We start from the raw sequence: 21,690 nt of genomic DNA on the forward strand, positions 1-21,690 counted from the left end.
CTCGTGATATGCTGTTTACTGTCTGTCAGCTACAACTGTCACCAGCGGTCTGCATTCAGTTGTACGCACTGCTGCCAGTTCTAGCTCAACAACAAAATCCAAAAAAATGTAAAACATAAAACCCTAAAAAACCGGCTTTTTTCAAAGCCAACAAAGATGTCAGAGAGAGCATAACCAGACATAGACGTACTTACTGTAACTTAGATACTGTCTTAGAGAGCATAACTAAAGAAAAACGCAGTTACGTTAGATTTTGAGACCGTTTTCAACCGCCAGAAGTTGTACACACGGGATACTTCTTTGCGTGTTTCCATGGTTGTAGCGAGACGCCTTCACGTTGGATCTAAAAACTCGTTCATCTCTAGCCGTACGAAGCCCAAATTTCGTCTTGTAGTTGCGAAAACCGAACTGAAGAACTGAACGTAAGTTTTTTTTTGTCCGATGTCGATGTCAGTATTCGGTTAGACTTCTTTCCGGCTAATGTGGTCGGAAATGGTGTTAGGGGCGTGCAATCGGAACAAGCTTTCGTCCAGCTTACTAATTTGTTTTCATTTGCGTACCAACGGAAGTTTCAAGTTGCTAGACCTCCTCGTTATCTAGTTTTTAGTTTCAAACGAGGGTAATTTAGATGCTGCTATATCAGCCGTTGGTGGTTGGCAGACCGCTGAGGTGTGGAAGTTGAGTAGTCCAATCATAGTCCCGCGTGTCGATGTAATTACAGCCGTTGATGGCGACCTATAGCGGAGTATGATAAATTCAAACTGGAAAGAGGAGAACTATTCAAGTCAGGTGGAGACCACCTTGAGATTGAGAGCTCACGAAGTGTGCTTTCGTAAGTTAGTTGCATTCGTTTTTAAGTTTAGCGTCCTGGACAATTTGTAGCACAGTTTATTAGATACCGCAGCAGAAGAAGTCACGCTTGCTTGGTTGTCTTGTCGCAGCATCCGTAGACAACTCCTCGCATGTCTCATCATATACATTTGTACATTGCTGAAACAACAGAAGCAGCTGCGAGTGTCAAAATACCCGCCCACAAGTGCAAGACACTGAAGCACGTGCAGCGCCGCTCCCAAAATGGTGGAGGACGTGCGGTAATGCTCACCAAAATCGTGACACCTATATTTTCAAACTGATCGCAAATGAAGAAAGCTGCTTCTTCCCAGGATACTTTGCAGCAAAGAAACGTAATCAGTTCAGTTGGAGAAAGCAAGAATAAGAAAACCCGTCTGAAAAAAGTTAGTTAGTCAGTCAAACTAAATTGTGGTTTATTACAAGCAAGATACAAAAACATTATAAGCGTATTAATTAACGTACCCTGCATGTCCGTATGTAAGGATTACCCAGGTTTATGAGCGTGGTCAGGTGTTTATGTAAACCACTAGAAAGGGCCTAAAACAAAAGTAAATCTTTTCTAAAATTGCATAATGAAAAGTGTTACAATTGATCTACATAGAAGTCCTGTCACTTATTGCAAAGTCAATGTATAAAGCAAGAGAAGCGTTCATCAATATATGGGGTGTGGCTATAATTTGTTTTTCTTTCTTCTTTTCAGTACGGATTTCTCTAAATCTACAACACATCATATCTTGAAATTAGCAGATAATGCGTAGAATAACCTGACTTATACCCCGTTTACACGAGCACGCACAGTGAGCCGAGCCGCGACAGTCCAGTATTCCAGCCGGTGTTTACACAACACATTCCGCAGAAGCGAGACAATGGGCGTGTTATTACGTGTTAGTTACTTGAGATTGATACAGCTTGTGTTAGCTCACGTTTGCAATGGACAGAAGCCAAGTTGCTCGCGTTTTTCTCTATGGCTTTACAACAGTCATATTGATAAACACGTAGGACATATAGGAGACGTTGTACTATTTATATGAGACGTAGGTCTATCGCCAGGCAACTGTAGCAGCAATGGAGTTCAAAAGCTAGATTTCTTGCTCATCTTGATCGTTCCACAATTGGATAAGACAAAGTCTCCGTCTCTTTCCACGCCATTTGTAAAATGAGCACGTGTGGCTCATTTTCCATAACGCTATTTGGTTACACGTTGTACTTGCACCGAGCCAAGCTGGCACGATTCGGTTCAGCTCGGCCCACATTTACATGTACCGTAGAAACCGAGCCAGCACAGGCTGGCCTGCTTACAAGTGCTCGTGTAAACGGGGTATTAGTTTCCTTTAACAAAAGAAAGGAGAAATAACCAACTTCTCAGTGTTCTAACTAGGAATTTTCACCAGCCAGCAATACTGATTAGTTTTGACGTCACGAATAGACTATGATCTCTGCCATTGCCAAAAAACTTATGCCAGTGCACTTGAGGTATGCACCCCCAGATTCCATGATCGAATAATTCATTCCATGTACTTTCCCGCGTCAACATCTAGCAAGGCTTGAAAGTCACGTGTGATCCTACTGAATGCTGATTTTTGCTACTATGAGCAGATAGTTGTTACTAAGTGCATTTCGAAGGTCTGTGCTATGCAATCAAAATTTATCAAGATATCCGGTTAACAGGTGCAAGCCTTGTTAGTTTCTAAGTCAGGATCTTGAATCAGCAGTAACTACGCGATTTGCAGTTCCCATACGCTGCAGAATGGCGACGTAATTGACGAGAGAAAACGACGGCTTGGAGCGGTGGACAAGAGCACGAACGTAACACCTTTAGCGTGTTCTCGATAACTAAACCAGCTGCAAACTAAAGCGCATTCTTGAATCGACGTACTCACACATGCAGATAGAATTTACTCTACAACAATTGAACTGACTGGCAGACATTCGAAATCTGCTGCAATTACTGAACAAGTTATTCTGATAGCTATCTAATTATAGTGTATACGACCACATTTGATTGCCTATAGCTAGAGACTACATCGCAATACCTTCACTTCAGTCTCTAAACTACTAATTTTTCTTGTAATGGTTGGCAAAGGCCTCGCAGGCAGAGTATCAAAATGACAAAATCATTTACATTTCTCTATGAAGTCTAGTGCTTTGCACTAGAACAAAAACAAGTTAAACTAGAATTAATAACACTTCCTATAAAAATACATACATTCCAAACCACACTCCCTACATTATTGTTCAATGGGTTGGAAAGACACTAAGATGACGTCACCACTACTATGTAAGATCAATCCTTACTACACTGTGCTGTATATAACTGTAGATAGTCAATGTTGGGTCAGAAAACTCCATTGCAATGTGTTACTCACCACGCGAGCCACCATATACAGATACCGTACAACTAGTACAAATTCATAGGCATTGCCTGCCTGGTTGTTAGTAACACTACATCACTATGGCCCGCATATAGCTAATGGGCGTTCTAAACTGGCATCGACTCTCTAATATGGTCTTTAGGATGCAACATATTACATCACAATGGCCGAATACTGACCTGTATATAAAACTGGCATGTATAGACAGACAGTGATTAAAGTACATGCTATTAAGACAGTCACTCACACGATGGCATTTGCCATCATTATCTAGTCTAGTTAGAAAACTGCTAACACAAACCTGTCCTGCCTCTGCTAGGAATGATATTGACTGATCCATCCTATATGCACCCCATAACTTGGCATATATACTGAAACAGTTATAACCATTTCCACTTACCCTCCACCTTCTGTTCCAATGTAGCGTTCACACCAAGTGCAAACATCTGCTATTTCAACCTGAACAACAAAGCATATACATAAAATGCCACCTACACCAACAAGTTAGACTTATGACCAGTCTCGCGCCACTTTCATCATTCCCAGATGTTCAATCCTCAGCTTGGCAAGACTGGTTTCAGACTGCAGCAGGAATTTTAAGTCATGCATACGATTTCAAGGTCACATAATGACATTCATAGTATGTAATAGTTGCTAAGTGCCTATTTTCTTTCCCTTAGGTCTCGAGCCGGATAAAGAGTGCTCCAGTCGTTGTCAAAGCTTGAAAGTCTCAAAGAGCAGGTATGTTTTTCAGCTCTGACCTACTAGCCGGCCTGTAAGAAGTTTAGAGAAATATTCTCGATGTCTCTAACTATAAGTAGGATTTTAAGGTTCCAGCATGGGTTTAGCTCTACTATTGTCATGAGACTTGTGCAGAATCCAGTCTGTTTTGGTTCATTTTCAAAGTTTTACGATGTAATGTATATCAACATCCAACAGCGCTTTAGCTTCCCATCGTTTGGAGAGCATCTTAGGAGAAGTGTTTGGCTTTGATTCATTTCAAGTTGGTCATTCTGAGACTGCTAGAAAAGTCTTAGCTGGTAAGGACGACTTTGTTCGTATGAAGCCGTCAGGAGGAAAATCCTTGTGTTATCTTCTTCCTGCTCCTATTTTTCCTGGTACATTGATTGTGATAAGCCCTCTGATATCTCTTACGGAAGATCAGGTAGGCAGAAACAGAAATACGCTTGTTCTCTCACAATTCTTCATTTCCTGGACGATTATTGATGGAAAGGTTGCAAGTTTAGTTGCTAAAGGTATTAGAGTGACTAGAGTTACTCGCTTGAAGGATGAACAACTAGTTTCAGACACACTTGCCAAAAAGGACAAGCTGAGTAAGATAGTCTACTCTGGTGCGTTCACCATACTATTACAGCATGTATCTGTATAGTTTACATGTCGTGACTGCACCATTTTGGAGAGGAGCATTGGCTGGAACCTTCGCAGAAATCCATTTCTTTTATTGTTGTTGATGAGGCTCATCTGGTAGAGGAATGGAGATCTACTTTCAGATCATCATTTAAGGAACTGTAGTACCTTCATTGTGTCTTTCCTGCTCCTATTGTGGCACTTTCTGCAATAGCTCCACTGTCTGTAGTCTCAGCGGTCACTTCTTGTTTGTGTATGAGTAAATGTCGCGTGATATCTGGATCATTGGATTGTTCCAATCTTTTCTACACAACTGACTAACAAATCTCTCAGTTCTGTCTTCTACTTGTTGTGCTCTAATCTTTCATCAGCCACATCTCTTGAAAATGCTCCTAAAATCTCGATATTTTTCATGTCTAAGGATACCTCGTAGGATGTCTATAGTCATCTGATGCAAAGCTGCAATTCGGTGACACAACATGCTGTCGGTCAGTACAACGCTACGATGACTACCGTTGGTCGTAGTAGACATTATCAGTTGTCAAGTGTGGCTTGCAGTGTGTTTGGCCTTGGCGTTGATATTCCTGACATTAAGGGAAGTAATTATACACGGTCTTCCAAAAAGAGGGTCAGACTGTCTGGCCGCAGAGGAAGAGACCTGTCAAACTGTTGTCTTGTACGGTTTACTGTTAGGGCCGCTGATGTGAAAGAATGTGACAGAGGATTACAGAAGCTGGTAGCTGCAAATTTCTGTCTCCAACACATTATAATAAGAAACATATTGGAGTCAGATGAGAAGATTAAAATGCATGATTTGTGCGATTCAGTGTGTAATGGCACTACTCGCCCCAGAATATATTATCCAGAGATGACACCATCTTCTCTTCCTGCTGTTTCTGTGCCAGTTAGAACAAGGCGAGTGCTTGTTGTACAAAAAGAGTCACTGAGGAGAGCTCTTGTTCAATATATGTAATCAACTAAGGGTTCTGGCTTTAGGATGAGAAGCTTAGAAGCTGTGCTACCTTTATGCTTCAATCAATTATATCATATAGTGAAAAATGCCAGAAAAGTGTGTACAGAAAGAGACGTAGAGTTGTTGGGTGTGACAAAAGAGTTCAGTTCAAGAATTCTTAAAATGATTGAGTTGCACATTCCTAGAACTACTAGCAGTCTTCTCTCAACTGAACTTACTAGCAACAGTAGACCTGTTCGTCAGTGTTCTGCCAGACACATCTCGCATGAATGATGATATTTCTATCTTAAGTTCACTTTTACGAGTATAGTCAGACTGTCATTTTTCTTAGGCTTATAGCTGATTTCTGTAATTCTAATATCAACTCATATGCTACACAAAATGAGATTTAGGAGAGCATACGTAGCAATAGGAAATTAGACTTCAACTAGCTTAGTATTAAAATTGAATGTCATCTAATTCTCTATTTTTATGTTGTATGCAGCTCAAGATCAGGTTTCTGTAAAAACTTTCTTATCCACCGTTTAGTACTAAATTTGCTGTTTGATGGTAGCTTTGTCCTGGTGTTTTGCAAGCTACTTAATGTTCTGAGACTTGCTACCATTAGCTTGATGTCTGGGTGTGATTCTGTTGTTGTGTGTTTGCTTGAATGTATTGAGGACTCCGCTTCCAGGTCACAAAGAGCAGCAGCATCATGAAACTTTGTGATGCCACACTGATAACTTTGAGATGGTGTTCTGTAATGTTGCTACCTGATGCTCTTAGTGCATTCTTAATGACAGGTATAGTGTTCCACTGTCACGAGCTGGACGATGAGTAGCGGCAATGTAGGTACAGCAAGAAGACACGAGCGGTCGACACCGTAATGAGTGCACAAAACATGATGAATTCTATTATCACCCGCACTCAAACTCTCCTTTTCACCGACAGACTACTATCCAACTCACCGGACTAGTTCACTCAAACCAAAACGCCAGTTCAGTCAAATACCAGAAAGATGCAAATTAGGTATGGCCACATATGGCAATGCAACTCAGATTGACCAATTATGGCAACACAACATAATTAATCAGTAATTAACTATATACATACCCTCCCACACAACTGTGTAGGCAAGAACGCTACATCCACTGCCATATCTATTGCTTTACAACATCCTGGTATACCCGTTGAGTTAACTGTTCTGTTGTGTGTTACAATGTATGACAACCACTCACAGAAATCTGCTTTTAGGTTGGCCAAAAGGCTGGCTGCCTCATTGCTATAATTCTTGACCAGATGCAAGAAAAAAAGTAACCACATCCATCACTGACAAATAGCACCTGAGTCATCTTCATGTCATATGGCATCTCTCAGATCTTAGTACATAAGTGCAGCATGTATGAAAGAACGGTGAAAATTGTGAACAGTTACATGATCAGCTTCTGGAGTGAGTTCATCTGTAGGAGCAGCTACAACGATGTTGTAAAACTCATTAACTGTTTTGTCTAGCCAAGATGAAGTGATCTGTTCAGATGAAGAAGGCAACAGTTCAGATTTGTCACTGATATTAAGGAAATTAAAGAGAGATGAGGTGACCTGAGCCTCCAGTACATGCTGTAAGAATATATCTGCTTGCTGAAATCTTTTGGCATCATTTGTTACAATAGCATGCTTGATGCTACTTTGAAGCTGTGCTAGAGAACCATGATGGTCAGTTGAACCGAAAACAGAATGAAAATTACCTTCAGACATTCCCAGGCAAAATGAAAGTCTCCAGGATTTTCCTTAGCCCAGTCTATAGGATTAAATTCAGCCACTCTTCTGTGTATTATAACACATGTTGCCTGGTCACCAACTAAGCATTGTTGAATTGTCCCATCAATGCCAAGTCTTTCCTGAAAATCAGCAAGGATTTCAACATTTTATCAATATAGCTGCTATTGATATCCATGAGGGGCATTGGATGAATGTTTGACTTGACAGCATGTTGTTTGTGCCAAGGATTTGCACTTGGCCATAGATGATGGCAGCTTCTGAATCTCTTGATCATTAAATTTCTTACATATCATTCGGCAGCTATGAAAATGTAAATTACTAACCATTGCCACTAGATGTGGAGAGTAGATAATGAAGTGCCAAGGCTGATTGAAGACATTGTGGAGTAGCAGCTGTACAACGTAGCTCTGAAGGAGGAACGTTAACAACGTTTGTGGTGAGTTGACTAGTAAAATCCCATGCTTCACTACGTCTTGCTATTCTCTCGTGCACAACTCTCTTTTGGAAGTTGAACCTATCATAGGCAATAATCCATACACCTTGTTGCAGCTCAGAACTTGATTCAATAGCCGCGGCTGATTCCTCTACAAAGCAGAGGATCTCACTATAAGATATGATGACACACAGACAATTAAGGTCAGTAAAGACTTGCCTGCTGGTTGCTCTTGCAACTAGCATAAGACAAACAAGTGTCTGTAGACCATTGACACGATTGCTCTCTTCTTTGCCGAGTATGAATAATGCACAAACAGTAGGGGACTTATTTCAGTGTGAATTGAGATTGCATACCCTCATCTGAGTATCTTCCAATAGAGAAGCGGAGTGATGAAAAGTGAGGTGCATTATGTGTTAGTTGTTCTCGAAGTGTCGTAAATGAAAAATCTGTTATAAATCGCTTGTCTGAATGATCAATTGGACCTGTTGCCAAAATACCCATACTTTTTTGCAAAGAAACTAACTCAGCATCTAGTTCATCCCTAACTCTGTCCCAAGGCACAAGCATTGTTTGCTGGAGTACTTGCCGCTTCTCATCTTGAATTGCAGAAATGACACAAAGTTGTTGATAAAGCAAACTTTGTTGCTGCAGACTTTTCTCAAGTTGTTTCAGTAGAGTCAATTGCTGTTGCTTTGCTTAAGATGCAGTTTGCTGGAATCGTTCTTCAAGTGATGTCTGCAGTAGCTCGGCTTGAAGTATAGTGTCTTGGAGTTGCTCTTGAAGTCATTGCTGTTGCTGTTGAGCCTGTTCATATTTCTTCTGATATGCTGTATATTGCTGTTGATACCTCATTGTTATATCATCCAAGTGGAGATTGAACATTTTCACAATATTTTTGTCTTGCAGCACTTGCTCTTGGAGTTCTTTAATTCTGTGCTGTAGTTCTGCAATAGTTTGTTGACACGTTCTTTACTGGTGATTCATCTTGTTGTTGATCATACTCCATCTGTGTTTGACTTTTTCTTTTATTGGTTGGTCCAAATGCTTCTAAGACTAGTTTGCCAACCTTATGTTGCTCTACATCAGCCTTCCCGTTAGTTAGCAGCAAGGCGTTTACTTCTCTCTGGACTAGTGAAGTGAGAACGGAATCTGATTCACAGCCTATTTAGTAGTGTTCTGTCAGCCTGCACACATTTGTGCACATTTAGATCAACTCTTACCAAGATGTCTGACTAGCATTCAACCTCACTTTTCGACTACAATTGGAGAAGGGACTACAGTTGGAGAGTTGGATTGCTCTTCGATCTGATGAAGGGCGTGTACTAGTAGATTCCATTGGATAGATGTATGTTATAGTCCAAGCTAGCTCGAGCTCAGCGCATTTAAAGAAGACAAAGAGACCGAAAAGAAAGACGTACAAGCTCTGAGTAAGAACTCTCTCTCTCCCTCTCTCTCTCTCTACTAACCTATCTCTCTAACACCCATTCTTTACATGCTAGTGCTGTCTAGAACTATGAAATATTGTGTTAGTGCCTGTAGGTACCCTACTAGTCATAGTGACTGTTCTCTATTGTAGTTGTAACCTTCATCGTGTACTTCTGGTGATCTAACAATCTAGTAGAGGTCAAGTGCACAGGTAAGGGGTAATTACTGTATTAGAGCTTGCGTCTATGACACTTGCTACAGTATGTCAAAAGACAACGCGTCGGTGTAAGTGAGAGGGGGTACATGTAGTGGGAAACTATTAATACCACAGTAGAGTATTGATTACTTAGAGCTAGCTCTAATAGACGATATTTGGGGGCGGAGTTTCTAGAGCATGCACAATCTCGAGGGTAATATGCACCTTTCGCCGATCTTGCTGTACACAAAGTCCACGTTTCCGAGTCTGCTTCTGAACCGTAGATCATCTTGCCGTTGACTAGGCTTTGTAAGTAAGTTCACTACTTACCATTTCGTGCATCTTGTGAGAGACTTTGCCTGCGTAGAGACGCATAGTAAGCCATTTCTTGAGTACAGCTTCTTGAGGGTAAGAGACTGCTGTTCAAACTGAAGTCACCTGATTCACACTCTGAACAGATACACGTGGAGTGGAAAGACAGACTACTCATTGCCTAGCGATGGTTTTATCAGGTGAAGAGTTTGCGGTAGGGAACCCATTCGGGGCAACAGAACGTGACGTACTGTGTGGCTGAATCGGACTACTTGTTACCCCATCTAGCGTTCTTGAACTGTGGAACTATGAAACTGTGTATCTTGTCGAACTAGAGTCAGTAAAAATTGTCTAGCTTATCCAACTCTTCCTGGAAGGCGATGAGCTCATGAGCTTACATCACTTGATGTACCTTGGCCTGATTCTTTGTTTGCTATACAAAGTAATTGTCTTGGCTGCTTTCAGTCGAACTCCACACTGTATCAATCACATTTCTCGACACAAAACCTGTATAACTTGAATTTATCATTTGGCAGTAAGTGTGTTGAGTGAGAATGCCTTTCCTTGCAACTCAGACTCTACAGATGCAAGGTCTTGCTTGAGAACTCTAATCTTGTTTTGAAGTTCCACTCTTTCATTTGCTTGCTGTTCAATTATCCGACGTAAACCATCAGCCTCAGTGCCACAGTGACATTTTTGACAATCAACATCTTCACTTTTGAGATCACTACTATACACATGTCTTGATCAACGGATGAGGTAGAACAGCCTATGCTTTCTGATAGTGACATTTTTGACAATCAACATCTTCACTTTTGACATCACTACTATACACATGTCTTGATCAACGGATGAGGTAGAACAGCCTCTACTTTCTCATAGTGACATTTTTGACAATCAACATCTTCACTTTTGACATCACTACTATACACATGTCTTGATCAACGGATGAGGTAGAACAGCCTCTGCTTTCTGATTTAACATTACAGCTATGGAATAGTGCGTGTGTGTTGTGTTAGTTTAGACATAACTGTTGCTGGGACTTGTAAACTGGCAGTGCTAATTGTAAACAGACTACAGAGTACGTGTACTGTACTCTGATCCACATCAGTGTACTTATAGAGTGCAAGTTATCACAGTAAGAACTTCGACTTGGCCAATCACATATACACAGAAGCAAGCTAGACTGCCCAGAAACAATGCAGAATGCCTACATGTCTGGTTACCCCAAATGGGTTCCCAGGTGGCATGATTTTACTTGCCAAAACTAATCTATCTCTACGAAATGAGTAGTCTGTGCTTCCACTCCACGTATATCTGTTCAGAGTGTGAATCACGTGACTTCAGCTTGAACAGCAGTCTTACCCTCAAGAAGCCGTACTCAAGAAATGCCTTCCTACGCATCTCTACGCAGGCAAAGTCTCTCACAAGATGCACAAAATGGTAAGTAGTGAACTTACCTACAAAGCCTAGTTAACAGCAAGATGATCTACGGTTCAGAAGCAGACCCGGAAATGTAGACTTTGTGTACAGCGAGATCGGTGAAAGGTGAGTGTTAACCTCGAGATCGCGCATGCTCTAGAAGCTCCACCCCCAAATATCGTCTATTGGGAGCCCAGTATATTGACAGAGTATCTGCTAGAGAAGTAGCCAACTGGGAACCTAACCTTCATAATAAGTGACAAAACGAGGCATCTGAAACCAGCTCACCACCTTGAGGATTGAACATTCCGGGAATGACGGAAGGGGGGTGAGACTGGTTATGAGTCTACCAACAAGTTACTTCAATTGAAGTTCACAATCTCTCATACTTTCGTCAACTGCCCTCCATTTCCATGCATCGTAGCCAAACCAGAACAGCAGACTAACGCAGATGAGCTAGACAGGCCAGCAGCCTACATAAAACAAGCAACATGAATTGTACATGTTTTACACTAGGCATTAATTCAATTACCATTGGAACATCTCCATCTATGATTACATCCATTCCTACAGGACTTGTCAATCCCAGCTGCTCCACTATTCCCTATTAATTAAAGTGTGATCACACAGGCAATTAATTAACGCACAGTTACAAAAGCTCACCCTAAAACCACATAGAAAGTAATTGTGCCAAGCTCCTCCTTTCTCTATTTCACAGTCACTGACGTTTGCGTGGAATTCCCTAACACAAGAACATACACAAATGACTTGAATTCAAGATCATATTGTAGCAACAATACACACGGAAACTTGGCGCCATCACTGTTTGCAATATTGAGTGTGTTGGAATCGTTTTTTCCGCACGCAATTAGGATGTCTTGTTGCACAGCCATAGGCAGCACTGCATATCCCATGTAGTCAATATGTTCACCTCACATGAACCACAGAAATTGAACTAACACAATAATTACTCAAACAATTGTTTCCTTAATTTTTTACCGATAATGTTCACTCTGCCCGGTGCTCTGGCATAGAAGTCTGGTTTTCTGTTGTATTTCGCAACAAATAAGGTTTCCAATGTGTCAAACCTGCAACAACGCTGTTGAGTGAAGTCAATATAGCAACGAAAATCTAAAACTCAAACAACATGCACCTAACCGCTACGCTACTAAAGACATCATACACCCACTATGTAGCCTAAAAATTGTAAAATATTTAGTGATGGAACAATCTCCTTGGCACCATATATACAATTTCACCGTTTTAAGTAAGAAGGATCAGACGAGATGGGCTGTCTTCGAACTGCCGGATAGGACATGTTGAACAAAGCTCCCGTATAACAGACTGACCTCCCGTATGTGCTGTCGCATTTTACAATTTGTTAGTTGTTCATGCCTGCGCTGAGCACATGGAGGTAAGTAGAATTTTGTTTGAGACTTGACGTTGTTGTGAGTATGACATGAGATATATCGCTGTAGTCTGAAGATACAGAGGAGCTAGCTAAGTTTAGACAACAGTGGAGAGATGAACTTCAACAGAGATCTACCGATGACGCCGAACGAACGGTAAATTTAAAATGCACGTTTATTCCAAGATTAGCGTAGGTACGACAGTATGTGATGCTCTAATATACTACTGTGCTGGAAAGGCTAGGGAGTTCTTTTTGAAAGGCGTGGCTTTTGAAAGAAGAGGAAATCATTATGAAGGTGATTATCATCAGCTAGTCTGTGGCGAAGTCAATGTTTTTATATTAATTAATATATGTAGGATTTCATAACAAGACTGATTTTAATTAATAAGATTTTTAATTGAAGGGAATTAGTAAATACTGCATTTGCACTATAGCAACTTCATAACCAAGCCAGATCAGATGAATTTTCCATATGATTTATAAAAATACTTGATTAGTATGTACCAATCTACTACACGGTTTCCCGCTCTGACACCAACCTCTATGTTCATATAGGACTATTGAATACACTACATCTTAGACTACAGTTGCATAGTTGCAGTTACAATTAAGTCTAAACGCTGTGGTGGTCTCTTTGTTCTGTTAGATTGTCTGAGTCCAGTAGGTGATTCAGCTTGAGGTACTTCTGTTTGTAAGTGTTTGTCCAAATTGGGTACTTCGATTGTCATCGTCCTGTACTACTTCTTCCTCTTGGCTTTTTAAGTCTGGTATGGTCAGCTCTTGTTCTGGTAAGTTGTTCTCTCCTGGTGTGGATCCAGCTTCGTGTTCATTATTCGTGCGACTGACGGAATATATGAGAGCCTCTTAGATGGTCAATATGACAGTAAGTGACTTACCCCTCAGCCGTCTCTTTGGATGCACAAATAGGAGAATCGTCCAAGAACTTTTGCTATCATCGCTGGAAGCCAACATGGTCCTGTTGATACACTCATACATATATTGTTTCTGGTTTGTTGTTGCTAATACTATTTACTGATTGTTGACTACAAGTAGTTTGCTATGAGAACTAGCTAGTGCGTTTATGTAAAAAGCAGTAAGACACCAAGTTTGGCAAGATCTTCTATAAAGCTAGGGATTCTCAAAGGTATGAGCAGGGTAACTTTATATTGGCTAACAAATTAATAGTATTGATTGAATTTAAATAGTAATTAATATTTGTCAGTTGGAGGAGATTGCCAAATCTGGTAACCTTGAACACAAGACATCAGCAAATAGTGACACTGAAATACATGCTGTCCATGCATTCTCCGTGCAGTATTGTACCGTATAAGATGAAACATTGGTGGGATTTTAGTTTGGCGGTTTGATAAGAAATTTGACGGACAAAGCATATTGGCGGATTTTATTTTGGCAGTTGGACATAGTGGTTTGATAGTTGATATATGTCTAACCATAAGTGGTCTTGTTGTGTTTGTGATTGACAGCTGTGCTCGTGGCTCACATTTTCCTAACTTACTGCATGGTCTCCAACTACTGCATAGGCACAGACGGCAAGCAAGGCCTACCTACCATTGCTGATCCACGTGCCTGATGATGTCAACATATCCTTCAGACCAAATCTATTCCGGATTTTATATTGGCGGTCGCTGAAAAATCCGCCAAAATCAATTCCCCGCCAATGTTCATCTTATACGTTATTTGTAATGAGCAAGTGATCACTACTAGTAGGTGTGCTAGCATCTACATTTGCAAGCATGCTGCACAATTACCTTAGACTGTGGTCACACTACGCACACGCATTACTTTGACACAATGTTAGCGCTTTCAAGCAGTCACACAATATGCTGGCTATGGCATTTTAGTATGGAAAGCTGAGCTGATCTGAGTTGAGTCATTGAGTCATTGTTCTTTGTTGTGTCAATTTGTTCTTTTTGACTATTCCCTTTTGTGTAGCACTTCACTTTTACCGTCAAGCCATTCATCTTGTTCCAGACATCGAGAGCCGTGTTTCACAAGATGAAAATTGTGCTTTTTCAGGCACATTGCAAAGTGAGTCATAGTAATGGTCAGAGGACACTGTTAAAACTATTGTTAGGTGGTTTGTTGTGTGGTACAGTGCCACCAAGCATATCTGGCTATCCGAGGTTCTGAAATTCAAACGCGCGTAATTCAAATTTGGCGTTTGCAGTTGTGTTGAAATTTGGAGACAATGAGGAGAAATGAAATATCTGTTTCTATATTCAGTTTCTTGTTCAAAAATGATTTTCCTAAGGGACTCCCATTTGTGGAACTGTGATGTCGACGTTTAGAACATATTGTCGCGTTTCTTGCTGTCAGAAGGATGCACGACTCTGAAATTTAGTCCAAAGCTTTGTTATATTGTTTTCTAAAATATCAACGAGGCGATTTTAAAATAAAGCTTCTGCTTTGCAGATATTCATTGAAAGAGTCCCCGGAAAGGGTGTTTTTTACGGTCATGTTTGTCCACTGAACAGCAACACTTGGCAATGAACGTAAACGAGTGCGTTATTCAGACGTTCGGGCAAAAATCATCGAGGCAATTTTCAAAAGCTTTCAATAAGGAGTTATGACACAATCAAGTTGTTGTTCTAATTGCTATACTTCTAATGCTAACAAAATAATTGTTGCAACAGAATCTTCATATAATGTGTAACACCACTTGAGTTCACTCAACCTAGATTACAAGGACAGCACAAAACAATAAATTTTTCACATCTAGAGCTTGTCATTCAATCTTGACGAGGAAGAGTAGCGAGCCAGTCACGGATCAGCTTGTCGAATCTCTCGTCCGTGTTGGGATCCTCATCCCAGCAGTTCATAGAAGTCGTAGGGGTTGCAAAAAAGTCTTCGCAGGATCTTCAGCAGAAGAAACAGAGAGCGGTGGAGTGGACGTCCTCAAAAGGGGAGCCTGCTGTTTGTCGGCAAAGCCAATATTCCGTCTCCATTTCCACTCAGATAGAGCCCGCCGCCGATTCTTGAATACGCTTGCAACTTCTACGCGAACGCTCCGCATCAGCCCGAACAGGTAATGCAAATTGTGACTGTTGCATGGTTACGACCACCTTGCAAACATCCTTGAGGCGAAGTCAATTATGTCGACCAATCAGCGATTAGCCACACCTATTCTTCAGTCAATCAGCTCACTGCATTTCTATCTTCTTTCCAGAATGTTCTATAGGCTTATAATTAGATTACTGAAGAGACATCACACTAAGGAACACATGTGTGTTGGCAGCATTACCATAGGACCTCGGAATTCCGCTTTAGGGCGTGTGAAAGTTATGGCCAGATATGCATGGTGGCATTGTACTAGATTTTTATGCGACTATTACACTAACCTTTGAACGTATATACCTTGTTCACAATAAGGCCTGGTTCACATTAGCGATGCAAGACAACGCAGAATATGACACAGCGTTGACGCAAGATATAGAACGAGTTCTGTTTCTTGCATCTGATATTTGCATCTTGCGTTCATGCACACATTGAGTCAATATGTAACAAAGGCGGACGAAGCAACTGAAACTCTTATGGAACGTGTGAGGAGCTACCACTGTCTGTGGGATGTGCAACATCCTCTTACAATAATGGAGCAGAGTGCTTCTTCAAAATCGTAGTGGAATAGTCTTGTGCTGCAAAGGGGGAGAGGCTGGCTAGACAAGGCGAAGTTTTAGTAGCGGAAGCCGTATGTAAATACGCATCATCAAAGAAGATGCACGCTCTAGCTACACAAATGCAGAAACTAACCTCAAATGTGAATGCTCTTTGGATGCAAGGGATGAAGATGCAAGACGCTGCATATTTTTAGTGTGAACCCACCAACTGTGCAAAAGTCAAAAATTATTTTCTTGCATTTTTCATTAGTTCTTAATGTCAGTGTGCCCCAAAATAAAACTTTTCTTTTTGAAGTTACATTCATAAAAGTATCGAGGCGAAAAGTTGCTTCCGGTTGGTATAGTAGGCATACCGTACCCCCTGTGACGTATTAGCAGGAATGGAAGTGGCTACTATGCATGCAGGCAATACAAATGTCTTACAAGATAGTACACTTCTAGTTGCCTGCTGGCGGCAGTAATGCACTCAGAAAGAAAGTGACTTTGATTAGCTTCTCCGTTAATGCCAAGATGTGAAAGAAAAATACGGAGTGAGAGGAAACAAGCAAGAAATCGGTGGAATGGACCAACTGCACATTCAGACCCGTGTTGTGTGTATTCTCAGCTGGAGTGATTCGAAATGGAGGATAATGTTACTGTGAGGCTTTGGGTTTGGGCTTTTACCCAAGCTAAACAGAGATTGAAGCCTAGAGCATTAAGCTGCGCTGGCGATTTGTAGTATAGGAAGCCATTGCAATGTGAAAATGTGAAAAAGTCAACAAAGACAGAAGAGAAGACAGGCTGAAAGAAAGCGTGAGAAATGAAGTGTAAGTCTTATAGAATTGTAACGACAGAGTTGCTTGTGATAATTTTCTACATTAGATACTGCTAGAACGTGGAAGAGATGAGCTTCCTTGTGCAGGAGATACTACACAATGGCAGTATATCATCAACTTACAAGACTCTGTGTGCTGGACGTGGGTTGGAGAGAACACAAGTTAAATATAACTGGCTTTTTCTCACCTTTTTCATAAACAAATCAAATTTGAGAATCAGTTGCCCATGGTCAGAGGAAACAAGATTATGAAATCTTCCAACGAGTCCAATGATTTATGGTTATTTCTAATTATGATGATGTTTGAAACTGCTGCAAAAGGATGGGTGTGAGCTTGTGAAGTATTATGTAGTTGATTACAGCCTTCAGAAGTTTCAACACTCATAACTACAAACAAAATAATACCACTTTGAGTGCCAAGAGACAAGTGTGTTTCACTAACCACAATTATTGGCAGCAGGTTTCCTACTAAAGAACAGTTATGCTTTCTTTACTTGAGATACTCTATAGCGTCTCATAGTTCTTTCTGATGTTTAGCTTGTGACCTCGTGGATTTTCCATTCCAATAAGCCAACAACAATCTGTAAATCAACATTAATTTTTTATTATTATAAGCACTTGATATTCTATGATATGTAACAGTATGCAGTGTTCTCCCCAGAATATCTCATAGGCGTGGTGGTGTAGGCGTGGCTAAATGGAACGCACTTGTGGGCGTGGTCATCTGAGTGGGATTTGCTTGCTTTGCAGTGCAGTGCTAAAGCAACATACGGTGCTTGTGTTTGGTCTAAAATGTTAGCTGTACAATATTTCTATGCATGGACAGAACACAACCCTTTATCGCCCCGCTTGTCATCGGGGCTACTTTGTAATCTGCATACATGTCAAAACCTGCGTCTCCCACTAGATTCCAAGCCAATACAAATCACAAAATCGATTGTTATAGCTTTAGTTAGTAACTTAGCACTAGTAGACAAGTTTGCTAAGCAGTCGGTGACAATTTTCCATGCCGATATCGACGCTAGAAGTAGAGACGTGCGCGTGCGCAGCATATCGGCATGCTCGCCAAGATCTACAAGGTTTTCGAAACTACGAATGTGTCTACACTAACCTGAGCAATGCTTTCACTAACTTAGGCTTTGGGCCGATGCCGTTCAAGCGCATTTTGGCATCTGTAATCAGAGCATTGTCTTACATCCTGTGCAGGGTAACGCCTCCCAGATCGGCTTCCGTAGGTGCCAAAAATGCCACTAGAAGAACAAGAAATTGGGCTATCACTTCAACAACACAATTCAACATATTGATGTACTTTGTCTTACAACTTTGTGTTCTCTCAACACACCAATAACGACTGCACGGCTGCCGAGGGTGTGACTCACATACGGATTGGAATGTGGACGAATACGCCACCAAATGACGTCGGATCGGATTCGAAACAACGTCATAAGGATATTTTGGACATAGCGATCGCTATGACGTTGCTTTTGGACTTTCCACAACAACAACAGGTGTTTTATTCGTAGATACAAGAACGTAAACCAGATAGTAAGGCATGGCGGGCATAAGTCAAGGCGTGGTGGCACTAGCCAAGGGATGGCAGGAATGGGCATGTCCTTATAAGATTTAGCCAAGGCGTGGCGGCCCGCCACGTCTTGAGATGCCTGGGGAGAACACTGGTATGTGTGCGAGCATTTCTAACAAAGCGTGAGGACAACAGCAAAGAAAAAGTAATTGCATTCTGCTATTTGTTAAGACAATTTAAGTACACAGACAGTAATCATACAAACCAGAAACACACCACCACTACCAATAACAACAACAACATTGTCATTACAGGTGTGTGGTGCGATAGCTCAGTTGGTTAGAGAGTCACAGTGATGGGACTGCAGGGTTGCAAGGCTCAAGTCACAGTGATGGCGAGCTAGGGCATAATTTTCTTGGGCAATAAACTTACAAGCAATTGCCTCTCTCAACTCAGGAGTATAAATGAATACCTGGTCATAAAGTCCATCAGCCACTGGCGTCCCGGTGGGACTTTCGGGTGCCCACACCACAGTTGGTGTTGCAGTCGGTGCTCCTGCAAACACCTGGCCAGGCTCCAGGAGATTGCTTAGCACGACCCATAGCTCATGGATCTCTTTGATGCCACGCAGTATCTGATGTAGAAAATTGTTACAAGCAACTCTATCATCGTTAGAATTGTACAGACTTACCCTTCATTTCTTATTCTATTTGATAGTCTTTCTCTTTATCTGTATTTGTTGGCTTTCTCAGATTGTCACATTGCAATGGCTTCCTATACTACAAATCGCCAGTGCAGCTTGATGCTCTAGGCTTCAGTCTCAGTTTAGCTTGGGTAAAGCCCAAACCCAAAGCCTCATTCTCCGTTTTGAATCATTCCGGCTGAGAATACGCACAACACGGGTCTGAAATTGTAGTTGGCCCATCCCACTGATTTTTTGTTTGTTTCCTCGTGCTGCCCATTTCTTCACATCTTGCCATTATTGGAGAAACGATTCGAAGCCACCCTTTTTCTGAGCCCATTACTGCTGCCAGCAGGCAACCAGATGTGTACTATCTTTTTGTATTGCCTACATGGTATAGCTACTTCCATTCTTGCTAATGCCTCACGGCGGGTACACGTGTACTATATTGGATATAAACAACTGGAAGCAACTTTGCGCTTTGATATCTTCAAGAATGTAACTTCAAAAAGAAAAATTTTATTTTGGGGGCATATGGACATTAAAGGGGCAGTCCCACGGAAAACAACCTAGGCTTTAAAAATAGCTTTTAAAGAGATATTTGAATGGCGTTAGTTTTATGTTTGTATTTGCCTCCGTTGTTGAACTAGAAATGATTGCTTTCAGCAATAAACAAAGTCACTGATTTCAAAGTCAACAAAGTGTGTCTTCCACCCAAACAAATGAGAAGCATTTAGTGGTAAGTGTGGAAAGTGTACCAGACATCCGTTTCTGTTCTTGACTACCGTCGCTAGAGTCAGACTTGCTGATTTCTCTCTGGCTCATACAGAAAGGGTGAGAGCTCCATCTCTTACCAGGCGTCGATCAGCAGAGTAGCACAAATGAAATCAGCTATGCTATCGCTCTTTGTTTGAGAAACACCCACCCCATGCACCCAATGCAATGAACTACTAGCATACCTAGGATGTATTGCAAGCAGAAGAACATGCGACTACAAACTAAATGACGTACGTTAGCTTGTGTAAATACCTTGTAAACATTCTCTGTCATTTGTTATGTTTGCGTAGCGAGTAGGTAGAATGCACAAGAATTTAGATCCTGTCGTCTAGAAGAGATCTGCGCATGAATCATGACTGCAGTTTCAGTAGGCAATGCTGCTTCTTCTGCCTAGAAACTCAAGTTGGAGTGGATACATAAGTACCACTTACCAGTAAACGTTTCTCATTGCGTCATTTGAAAGACACTCTTAGCTTGTTGTTAAGCAATGATTTTTAGTTCAACAACGGAGGCAAATTGGGACGTGTAACTAACATCATTTGGATTGTCTCATCAAGACCTATTTTAAAGCCTAGGTTGTTTTTCCATGAGACTGCCCCTTTAAGAACACTAGTTAATGAAAAATGCAATGTTTGATTTTTGCAGTACCCTTTAGCTGTAGTAAGGCCAAACATAAAACTGTGTAACTTGTTGGTTTGTGGGGCAAGAACAACATGCAGGTACAAGAAAGAACAGCAGTGTTGTGAAATTATCTTCTTTGCTGCCTGGTTTGTTGTCAGATATTTAGTCTGATTTGATTGTTGTAATACCAATGAAAAGAAAAAGAAAAACTGCTTGTTGCCGACTTATGATGGCCAGAAATGAGACAGATTTTTGGCTTGCTAAAGAGTTTGCCTAGAGTATTTAATGGCCAGATAAATGACTGAGCCTTGAAAACTTTAACTACATCTATCACAAGTAGAAGTGTGTGAACATATCATGACCTTGTGCGCTGCTGTTTACACTCTGTGCACTTGATAACGATGGAAAACTGGGGCCCTTTTGAAAGAAGCGTCATTGTTGCTGATCAATGATCAAGAAGACATTCCACTTTGTTTGTTTAGACGATTACAGGCTTAGGCAATGTTGTAACGTGTTATATTGGCTACCAAGCAAGAACCACAGTCGCACATGTAGTCTTGTACACCAACACATGCCCAAACCTTGTACAAGTGTACATATTATAAGCACAAAGAGCTGTTAATTGTTCTTTTTTACCAATTAATCTAAATAGTTTTAATTTGTATATATTTTAATCTGTAGATAAGTGGCCTGCATGTCTAAAAGTAAAGAATCTGTTTAAACAGTTGATCACATGATGGATACTGCTATTGCATATTTGCCAACATGTTGAGGTGGAATCTCCGGACTTCTCTGGATTTAGTGTACTGTTCCAGGACAGGACATACCAGTTGTCATACTCTTGTATAATAACAATAATAATAACAATAATAATTTACAGTGACAACAGTAAATTATGAAACTTGTCTGTCTTTCTTTCTCATGTTTTTCTAGCTTTATCCATGAGACTATGACTCATTTCAGTCGTTGGGGAGTTTCTGTGGTCTGGCGAACGGTCCGTTGACGATGACATTCAGTGCTTTCCTGGTAGTCATTGATATCCACTAGGCATGCTGTCCCGATGTTCACGGTCACCGTAATGCCTGTAATCTATATCGAATTGGCTAGTCATTGA

General features: G+C 41.0%; 2 protein-coding genes across 2 annotated transcripts; one reads left to right on the forward strand and one right to left on the reverse strand.

The window, feature by feature from the left end:
- Positions 1-1,445: 1,445 nt before the first annotated feature.
- Positions 1,446-12,451, reverse strand: LOC134185968 (N-acetylgalactosamine kinase-like). The gene is made up of 9 exons (XM_062653862.1): positions 12,374-12,451; positions 12,114-12,202; positions 11,919-12,045; positions 11,778-11,856; positions 11,647-11,718; positions 11,504-11,587; positions 3,625-3,683; positions 3,449-3,565; positions 1,446-1,569 (listed from the first exon to the last, which is right to left on the reverse strand). Exons 1-9 carry the CDS (start codon positions 12,430-12,432, stop codon positions 1,446-1,448), a joined length of 810 nt encoding a protein of 269 aa, XP_062509846.1. The 5' UTR covers positions 12,433-12,451.
- A 15-nt stretch (positions 12,452-12,466) lies between these two features.
- On the forward strand, positions 12,467-14,881 carry LOC134185880 (F-box only protein 9-like). Its single transcript, XM_062653764.1, has 5 exons — positions 12,467-12,528; positions 12,593-12,679; positions 12,763-12,820; positions 14,479-14,574; positions 14,642-14,881. Exons 1-5 carry the CDS (start codon positions 12,523-12,525, stop codon positions 14,674-14,676), a joined length of 282 nt encoding a protein of 93 aa, XP_062509748.1. The 5' UTR covers positions 12,467-12,522; the 3' UTR covers positions 14,677-14,881.
- Positions 14,882-21,690: the final 6,809 nt, after the last annotated feature.

This window comes from Corticium candelabrum, chromosome 10 (assembly GCF_963422355.1).
Source record: "Corticium candelabrum chromosome 10, ooCorCand1.1, whole genome shotgun sequence".
Classification (NCBI taxonomy): domain Eukaryota; kingdom Metazoa; phylum Porifera; class Homoscleromorpha; order Homosclerophorida; family Plakinidae; genus Corticium; species Corticium candelabrum.